Raw genomic sequence first — 10,937 nt, forward strand, 5'->3', positions numbered from 1 at the left:
AGTTTGATAGTGTTTTAAAGAAACGTCGCTATACAATAAAAATACAGAAACAATTAAGTCGAGTTAACGCATTCATAATTTTAACTCATTATTCATTTACCAGATTTGGAAGTTATCACACTAAAAGGGCGAGCCGGTAAATAAAATATTGACCATAAGTTATTTTTCCTCTTATCACAATAATTTTTATAGGCCTTTTATAGCTAACAATATTTTTCATTTTTTAATCCTTACTGGATAAATTCAAGTCAATAGACTTACAATCACAATCACGCAGCATCTGGAAACATGATGATCGTCATTGTCAAATGTAAAACCATAGTAAGTTGAATGTTGTGTTTCATTATCCTGCGAAACAACATAATTGTAAACATTATTTACTAACTAAAACGCGATACGTTAATAAAATACGGCGTATGTATAGTATGATGTTATATTATATCAAAAGGTGGTACATACTAATAAATTTATTTTAGTGAGTAACTGTATGGCATTTAGATGGTTTTAGTATAAAATGGTCAGCTCGATTAGTGTAATATTATCGATTCGAAAACGAGAGGCATCAAGTGAGCTATATTATCTTTTAAATTATTAGCGAAATTGAGGGACGTTAAATAAAAGGAGAGATAGAATTTGGAAAGAGGACCGTTACAAATTATATTATATAATAAAAGGTTAGCAATGCAAGTAAGTGATTGATGTAAAAGGTTTGTTGAAAGTGGTCGTTAGTGTAGGTTGTGGCACAAGCTCACCGTGTGTGGCGGCGCGGCGCGGTCAGGCGAGGTAGGCGCGCACGAGGGCGCGCACGGGCGCGCGGCACAGCGGGCACGCCGCCAGCGCCGCGCCGCACGACCCGCACGACACCAGGTGTCCGCACGGCAGGAACACCACGCTCACCTGCGCACCCACACACACTTGAACACATGCTACTCAAACATAAACGCTAAAACAGGGGAACGGGTTTGCACACAGATAGACCGTCCTGGATTAACACATAAACTACCTTTTGATCTTTTGATAATTTGCACCCCCCCAAAATGATGGGGGTGTTTTATCAGTTTTTTAATAAATAGGTTGGCGTCGTATCGGTATTTATAGATTACAGGCTATTATACGGGCGAAACAGCAAGCAACACCTTGAATTTTGCATAAATAAAATCAACAAACATGTTTAAGAGACCATACTTACTTCACTATCCATGCACACTTTGCACAGGCGGGCTTCTTTCAACTGTCGATTTTCTTCCTCCAAAGTCAATTGTTTAGGTTCCTTTTTGGGTGAACTTTCTACATCTTCACTTGACACTGGTTTGGTTTCATTTGGTGGTAGTACATTAAGCACATTAGGTGCACTATCGTTCTCATTCTGTGCCCTCGTTGGTTCGCTTTCAACGGGGGATAGGGATCTCGATGTCGTGTCGGATTGAGATCTCGCACTATCCGGCCTGTCGCTCCATTGGTTGGCAATTATACTGGAATAATGAAACAATATTAATGTTTTCTTATGTTTAACCGAATGTTAACTGCGTGACAAAACTGCGATAAAATCCGAAAGACGGTTTAATTTAATGAAACAAAATTATTTGATTGAACGTATTCTAACATATTAGTGATATTATAATACATTTATTAGACAAGAAGTATAAGGACTGCCCCGTGGCGTAATTGTATTACGGTACCACTGCAGTGCTGAAGTCTCGGTTTCGATCACCAGGTCGGGAAATGTAATAACTGTTAGGATTGTCTACTTAGTATCAGGCTGGAGTCTAGAATTTGTGCCCGATATGGCGATAGGCTTGCACCCTATCGCATCATGGGACGAAACACTACCCCCTTTTCTCTAGGTGGGCAGCCGACAATCCGTCGTACCATATTCAGTTACTTGAGACTGAATAATTTTAGAGCATTCTTTTTCTGACTGACTAAGCTACCTATCCTTACCCTATGTTGAATGATTGATTTGCAAATTTACCCAGACCGTGGCGCGAACTCCCGCAGTGTCTCGGCGAGTATGTCTCGCGCGAGTCTCTGACTCTGCGGGATGCAATTCCACGCCTCTTCGTTCAATTGTTCGTCTAGCACCGCGTCAATCAACGCCTCCGACGAATGGAACGGAAGCCCTAGAAATGTGATAATGTTATAAGTACACAAAATTATTAAAATTGTGCTGTTGGGTAGGTAACGCTGTCTACGTCTAAAAAAAGGCGTGATGATATGTATGTTATAGAAAAATTAATAATGATTCTTTCACCGGCTAGGTCTAACGCCTATTACCAACAAGACAATTCTCGCTGTGGCATTATAGTTTTTTTTTTATAAAGTAAAATAAGTATTATACACAAATTACAAAACATCCGAATTCGTTCTCCGAAAATCGATCTCTGATCGTTCTTCATAGTAAATAGAATATAATACGGACCTGAAACTCGTAATCGCCTTGCTAAAGCCCGCCGCACCCGAGCGGCGTCGAGTCCCGCGCCTAGTGCAGCCAACGCTATTGGACTCTCCATACATTCCTCCACCTAGAATGAATAACTATACGTCAATATGGAACACAACTTTCATTTAGAATTATGTATCATCACGTAAATACAGTTAGAAATATATAAATTTGTAATTTGTCTAAAAGTATAAGATCATTTATATAATATTTAATTTTAACAGAGTTATAAAAGACCTTTGTTTTAGTTATTGTTTTAAAATGTACTTGTGTCCATTATAGTCTATATTATTGATTTCTTTTTCAAAGCGACACAGACACACACCTGACTTTCAGTAACTGGAAAATTGACACCAGGATTTCGTCGTCTTGAAGTAAGTCCACTTTCTGCAGAAAACTGAAATAGATACAATGGTATAAGGTATACTTGTTAATTTTTTTTAATTCATCATATAATTGATAATTCTATTTGGAGACTTGTATGCCGTAACATTTTGTTCGGTTGGAAATAGACTTATTTATTATATCAACACTAAAGATGTAATGTAATCAGACGACATAATTTAATCTCAGTAATTCTCAACTAAAGTTAGTAGAGATTATACAGTATATATTAATTATGCATAAAGCATTGTAATACTTTCTAGAGACTATATCTCAAATAACAAAATGACTCACAGTTCGTTGTACCGAGGTTCGATTCCGGCAGTTGTCGATGAACTCCTGCCCTTTGACGAGCAACACGTACCCGCAGTGCGGGAACCAGTACGCGTGCTCCGACCACGGCGTGTCGCCCGCCTCCCATTTACCCAGCCCGCCGTCGCAGTAGAAACACCGCACCTTTATACGAACATCGTCATTAATTTACATTACATTTTAATCGCAAGGCTTTGACACTGTCAGATCATTTACTACATGACAGGCTGTTACTATGCAATATTAGAAAAAACTGGCAGACAATAAGATAAAATCGTCCTTTTTCTTTATCTTTTCTGAAGCCTTCTAGTAAGATTAAAACAAAAATAAATGCAACTTTATTAATTAATTGTGACGGTTGAGATTCGAGAACATTAATAAAAAACACAATTGAAACATATATCAAATTAAAATAAATAGTTTATTGATGGTATAACTTGTGACCCGATATTAACAACGTCTCTGTCTATGGCTGTATGAATATTGTGTAGTATCTGTGGAATTTTATGTCTATGGAAATAAAACTTTTTTTTCTTGTCTGTGGTCTGAAGCTGACGCGGTCGTTTTATTGACAAACAGTATGGCAGCCTAAGATGTTTTTATTGCATAGATATGTTGTCCGAGCTCAATACTGGCAAGACGAAAGTAAGGTAATTGCCCGACTTAGCAGCCAATGAGCGTGCGGCACTAACGTTGTTACGTAACTGTTGATGTATATATATATATATATATATATATATATATATATATATATATATATATATATATATATATATATATATATATATATATCCTTTCTAACGAATGTGGGCTGCATCTTTTTATTCCTTCTTCGAGGCAATTTGTAATTATATGTACAGGTACGTGAATATAGCAAATAGTGCGCCGTTTTTATGTACCATTTTGTTAGTGTATGACGCGTCTATTTGTAAAACGTCTTTTTGTTCTTTACTATTATCAAATATTTACATAATATAAATTATAACACAGAAAGAATTATTAAAATCCGGTAAAAAATCAACAAGCTATAAGTCTTTGAATTTCGGTGGAAAGGGTAATTTACAAGAAACAGAAACGAGACGAAATACCCAGACGTGACGTCATCGGGAATTCCGACGCGGGCTAAAGAAAGAGATGAAGCGATATCCCCACATCGCGCCCACTTCTGTACATTACAATATTTTAAATATGAATTGCTCGCTCATTTTTTAACCAATTTTTATGCAGTTTTCGCAGCAGTGCTTCTTTTTCGTATTATTAACCATTACATATAGAATAATGTACAAAATCAAGCATAGGCCGGTCCCCTATTCTATTGCTGTTCCTTACATATATAATAATATTAGCCCTGTATTAAATACTCGCCCACTGCTGAGCACGAGCATCCTCCTCTACTACTAAGAGGGATTAGGGCTTAGTCCACCACGCTGGCCTAGTGCGGATTGGTAGACTTCACACACCCTCGAAATTCCTATAGAGAACTTCTCAGGTATGTAGGTTTCCTCACGATGTTTTCCTTCACCGTTAAAGCAAGCGATAATTCACAAAGAATACGCACATAATTTTCAGAAAAATCAGAGGTGTGTGCTCTTCAGATTTGAACCTGCGGACATTCGTCTCGACATTCCGTTTCACAACCAACTAGGCTATCGCCGCCTTTTACTTTCTTACATACTTTAGCCAATATATAATTTTACACAATGTTGTTAAAGGTTATCCCCCTTATTCATAAACGTTATTTATCTGATGATGGAGCATTGATGTGATAACATGTCTGTTTCTGAGCTTTGTTTATCTGACAGATTGCTGTTTGTTCACTTTGTTTATCTGACAACCAATTAGATTCAATTTGTATCTGTACATTACCCAATCACAACGGCCCCATGTCTACACACTGCGAAGGCTGCCATGCCGTCAGCACTAAGAAACAGACTTGTTATCACAGCTTTGCTCCGTCCTTAGATAAAAACATCTATGAATAAGAGGGTTTATGTTTACATAAGTTTTATATTATAACTAGCTTTTGCCCGCGGCTCCGCCCGCGTTATAAAAGTTTTTCAGGCTAAAGTTTTCCGTTATAAAAGTCACGCTATATATTTTCCCGGGAGCCTATGTTCTTCCCAGGGTCTCAAACTGTCTCCATACCAAATTTTATCCTAATACGTTGGTTAGTTTTGAGTTTAACACGTTCGGGCAGACCGATGCAGCGGGGACTTTTGTTTATAATTTCAGTTCAACCTTATAATTTCTGAAAATATCGCGTTAAAATAAACAAATTATTTATTTTTATATAATAGTATAGTGTAGATTATTAACGACAGACTCTGCGGCGCAGTTTAATGCAATACCTACCAATGCAGAGGTCTTGAATTCGATACCGGGTCGGTAAAGTAATATTGAATTTTTCTGCTCAATATTAACACGGAATCCGGAATTGTACGATAAATAGCAGTAGTCTTGCCCCTTATAACGTGGGACCCTCACACAACCGGGGATATGTGACTGTATTTATTAAATTAAAGTAAAAGATGAAATATCTCTGGTAATGATAACGTCAATCTTAATTATAATTAGTTTATAGCTTAATAATATTTACTATTAGGTACCTATATAGCGATTGCGAAATTAGAACATTCTGAAGTTTTAACGACCGTACGCTTGCATGTGTCATGCACATGATATGACAGTGAACGTAAATGCGTAGTTACAACTGACGCTAACTTCAGAGCGAACTAGAAGTTTGGCGACAACTCTTCACATTGATTTCAAACAGTGCAAAATTTTTATTATGATAAAATATAAACATTAAATTATATTAGGTATTTACCTCTCAATAGTATACGCCAACATATTTAAAAAATATTCAAATTTTTATACGTTTTCTCAATTTAGACGTAAGCACAAATTTTTATACCCAAAAACTTGAGAAATTCACGTAAAGTTGTATTCTTTACCTACAGTCGGAGTAAACTGACATAGCGTAACAGAACAAAACTTAATTTCCGCCTAAATGACCTCTACACACAACGCTTTGTTGCCCAAGGACCGGAAGTAGTTGTAGTTTGTAACATTTTGTTTGTATTAAAATTAGCATTACCATAGTAGGCGTATGCTAACTGCTTAGGATATTGCCGATCCTTAGTCATAGTACTTAACAGAGAGAGTAGGATTACATTGTCTTGCTCATATAAAAAAAAAATAATTATAAAGTAACAACTGTCATCTTACGTCTGAGACTGATTGGGTTGGTCCTCGTTGCTTTCCGGGACAGGTTGGCTTCGTGGCGGGTCTGGTGTCGGCGACGACGGCGGAGACATATTCGTGTTGTTCTGCGCGGCTTCCAACGACGCCGCGTGCTCGCAAAGGGGAAAGTACCTGAAAATTATTCATCTTATCTTGAAATCTCTTAATTATTACTTAGTAATATGGTAAAGTTAGCTTCTGAGCGTGGCTTCGGTGAAAAGGCCCTTCCCGGTAAAAAAGTAGTCTATAATATTTAGGGATAAGGTAGTTTTCCTATTGTTGAAAGAATTTCAGAATCGTAACAGTGACACCAGAGATAAGAGTATTTCACTCGTACTAACATAAACTTGGAGCAGAAAATGCATAACGTTATCTACATAATAAAACATTGTTGAAACTACATTGTATCTATGTCAGTTTGTTTGAATAATCCCATTGTAAATTCCATTTCCTTCACTAACGATTAATTTTATCAAATGCATGCAATATTCATGTACACCTTTTGTTATCTCATTTACATCGTAATTCCTGCTTATTGCTGACTATGCAAAATGCGAAAGTTTATAAAAAACCGGCCAAGTGCGAGTCGGACTCGCGCACCGAGGGTTCCTTACATACTTGTAGGTATATAAGTAAAAGACAATCGAGTCATAGTTACTATAAAACGTTGCTTCGTACCAAATTTCAAGATTCTGAGTTCATGGGAAGTACCTTGCAGGTTTTGATTCCCTTGCGAGTTTGGAAAGTTTGCGGCGATGCGGCGGCGAATATCTTATGATATTCCCTATCTTATGATTGCGTTGGCTTAGAAGTTTGATTTTTTCACAGCTCCTAGGGACAATAGACCTGAGTATTTGATATAAATGTCAGCTTAATGCCTTCACGCGTTCCTGAGAAAAAGGGTCTTGACAGACGGAAGGACGGACGGACGGACAACAAAGTGATCCTATAAAGGTTCCGTTTTTTCCTTTTGAGGTACGGAACCCTAAAATGAATGGATTTAGAAGAAATATGGCATACAGAGAAAACTAAGCCAATAATTAACATAATATTTATATTACTATTATTATTCCAGAAAAGTGGCATATTTTTTTAGGGAAGGATTTGCAGCATTATCGCAGTTAGTTGGTCAAATCCATAAAATAACAGTTTCAACTTACATTCTGTGAACTTCAAGAGGAGGTCCCAGGGATCCAAAGCACCTGAAGGGAGCCAATTCACCACCGCACCAAGCGCATCGGAGACGGCCGTTGCCCGCGTGGTAAAGCCAGCGTTCACCAGAGACTCACGTGATACTGACTCATCCTAAAGACGACACATATAAAATAACAGTTTCAACTTACATTCTGTGAACTTCAAGAGGAGGCCCCAGGGATCCAAAGCACCTGAAGGGAGCCAATTCACCACCGCACCAAGCGCATCGGAGACGGCCGTTGCCCGCGTGGTAAAAGCCAGCATTCACCAGAGACTCACGTGATACTGATTCATCCTAAAGACGACACATATAAAATAACAGTTTCAACTTACATTCTGTGAACTTCAAGAGGAGGCCCCAGGGATCCAAAGCACCTGAAGGGAGCCAATTCACCACCGCACCAAGCGCATCGGAGACGGCCGTTGCCCGCGTGGTAAAAGCCAGCATTCACCAGAGACTCACGTGATACTGACTCATCCTAAAGACGACACATATAAAATAACCTTTTCAACTTACATTCTGTGAACTTCAAGAGGAGGCCCCAGGGATCCAAAGCACCTGAAGGGAGCCAATTCACCACCGCACCAAGCGCATCGGAGACGGCCGTTGCCCGCGTGGTAAAAGCCAGCATTCACCAGAGACTCACGTGATACTGACTCATCCTAAAGACGACACATATAAAATAACAGTTTCAACTTACATTCTGTGAACTTCAAGAGGAGGCCCCAGGGATCCAAAGCACCTGAAGGGAGCCAATTCACCACCGCACCAAGCGCATCGGAGACGGCCGTTGCCCGCGTGGTAAAAGCCAGCATTCACCAGAGACTCACGTGATACTGATTCATCCTAAAGACGACACATATAAAATAACAGTTTCAACTTACATTCTGTGAACTTCAAGAGGAGGCCCCAGGGATCCAAAGCACCTGAAGGAGCCAATTCACCACCGCACCAAGCGCATCGGAGACGGCCGTTGCCCGCGTGGTAAAAGCCAGCATTCACCAGAGACTCACGTGATACTGACTCATCCTAAAGACGACACATATAAGATAAACAAAACTAAAATTTTATGTTCAATATAGTATTTTAAATAACTTCATCTAACATTGATAATTACCAAAAAATATTTTCATGGTAATTCTATAGTTACCGGCGGTAGGTAAAAGCGGCGATAGCCTAGTTGTGTGGAACGGACTGCCGAGACGAATGTCCGCAGGTTCAAATCCCAAAGGCACACACCTCTGACTTTTCTAAAAATCATGTGTGTATTCTTTGTGAATTTATCGTTCGCTTTAACGGTGAAGGAAAACATCGTGAGGAAACCTGCACATCTGAGAAATTCTCTATAGGAATTTCGAAGGTGTGTGAAGTCTACCAATCCGCACTAGGCCAGCGTGGTGGACTAAGGCCTAATCCCTCTCAGTAGTAGAGGAGGCCCGTGCTCAGCAGTGGGCAAGTATATAATACAGGGCTGATATTATTATTATAACTCTATAGTTAACTCAAATGGAGTGATGCAATATTATGATGTAAAAATATAATCTAATATTGCAGAATGCAGGACTTATTTTTATGTTTGTAACATCTGTTCTTATGCCCTACTAATAATTTACATACCTATTCGAAAATTCTAGCCAGGGTCATAGTAAGTAAATAAATGTATTCAGATGTTACTGGCTTTGTTAAACACTTCATTATACTTTAATATTTTAGCATGATAAGTTAAATTTACTGAGTATTCAATTGAAATTATATTCTAGTTGCTCTAATTTACTTTTTGTTTTAAATACATATTATTCATAGACGTTTTTATCTAACGACCGAGTAAGGCTGTGATAACAAGTCTGTTTCTCAGTGCTGACGGCATGGCAGTCTTCGCAGCGTAGACGTAGGCCGTTGTGATTGGCTAATATTGAAATACAACAATAATAACCAATCACAACGGCCTATAGTCTATTTCTCAGTGCCACTGGGCACTGAGAAACAGGCTAGTTATCACAGCTTTACTCCGTCCTTAGATAAAAAAGTTTATGAATAAGGGGGATATTATGTATTATAATTATTCGGTACTACTTTTTTTTCTTTAATAGGTTACCTAATATTAAATTTATTTGACCGCAAATTACATAAATGAGATTACATATTCTTCATGACATCTTTATTCTTCTTGCAATGCAATATTCATAGATAATTAATATGGCATATGTAAGTATGACCTCACTAAAAGTTCATACTGATTGAAGCCACAGTCAAAAGGTCACAAAATAAATGAAACAAGCTTCTAAATAATCTTAGTAACGTCATGGAATTTAAGTTTTCCTGTTTCCTTTATACCCTAAACATCGTCAATTTCCTAGAAATAAATAACATCCAAATAATAGATTGGCCTAGTTTCCTGTTAATATTATACTTTTCTATTTAAGCATAATCAAACTTTTTATTTTCATATTTCTTGCTATAAATACCTATACATAAAAATAATTATCAACTTTGTAAGTGCAATCATGGAATTGATGCTTTAAATAAATAGAAAATAATATATGAAAATTTATAGGTTGTAGCACAACATTAAACATAGCGTGATTTGATAGAAAATGCAATGCAATTATTAAAGAATAACCTCAAGTTAGAATCTTTTTATTTATTAACATTTAATAGCATTTTAGGAACAAAGTGACATCAATGAAGCTATGCCAAAAGACACTAAATGTAGAATCCCATGTTTTGTAAAATTAAGAATGAATAACTATCATAATATAGTTAATGTGATAATAAATATTAAAGAAGTAATAAAAAAGTGTCTATTTGTACATTCAAACAGTTACATAAACTTATAATTTTTCAATTAAAAATGCTCACAACAACATAAAAAGGATTGCATAATATATTATTACAAAGATGCTATAATCTTTGATAGGCTGTATAAGCAATATTCTTTATTATTGTAATAAATAATAATAATTAAGTACTGGTCATTCAACGGGTCAAAACTGACAAATTCAATATATTTGTAACACATACATACATTTTATTTTTCTGCACTCCTGTATATAAAACTTTATTGTGCCCAATCTCACACTCCGCAATGCACACAATGTGCTTAAAAAAGGATAAAGGTTTTTTGTAACTATTAATATAAATTTTGTATATTATATAGACTTATCTGCAAAGACAGCAATAAAAATATATAAAAAATGAAATGTAAAACAACTAAGTATGCACTCATTCAAGAGTAAAACTAAAATATGCAATATCAATGAATATCAAAGTTAATGCATGAGGTTCAAATAGTGGTAGAAAGACTAAGAAAATTAGTATTTAAATAAACTATTTTTTATTGCCAAAGTAGGGAAATGAGCAAGC

At 36.9% G+C, this 10,937-nt stretch overlaps 1 protein-coding gene across 1 annotated transcript; it reads right to left on the reverse strand.

Moving 5' to 3' along the window:
• Positions 1–219: 219 nt before the first annotated feature.
• On the reverse strand, positions 220–8,602 carry LOC115443994 (baculoviral IAP repeat-containing protein 3). The gene is made up of 12 exons (XM_037447197.1): positions 8,588–8,602; positions 8,275–8,420; positions 8,037–8,052; positions 7,723–7,868; positions 6,365–6,511; positions 3,119–3,305; positions 2,766–2,837; positions 2,420–2,522; positions 1,973–2,120; positions 1,190–1,472; positions 753–897; positions 220–348 (listed from the first exon to the last, which is right to left on the reverse strand). The coding sequence occupies exons 1-11, from the start codon at positions 8,600–8,602 to the stop codon at positions 775–777; spliced, it is 1,386 nt and encodes a 461-aa protein (XP_037303094.1). The 3' UTR covers positions 220–348; positions 753–774.
• Positions 8,603–10,937: the final 2,335 nt, after the last annotated feature.

The sequence above is a fragment of the Manduca sexta genome, unplaced genomic scaffold (assembly GCF_014839805.1).
Source record: "Manduca sexta isolate Smith_Timp_Sample1 unplaced genomic scaffold, JHU_Msex_v1.0 HiC_scaffold_67, whole genome shotgun sequence".
Lineage (NCBI taxonomy): Eukaryota > Metazoa > Arthropoda > Insecta > Lepidoptera > Sphingidae > Manduca > Manduca sexta.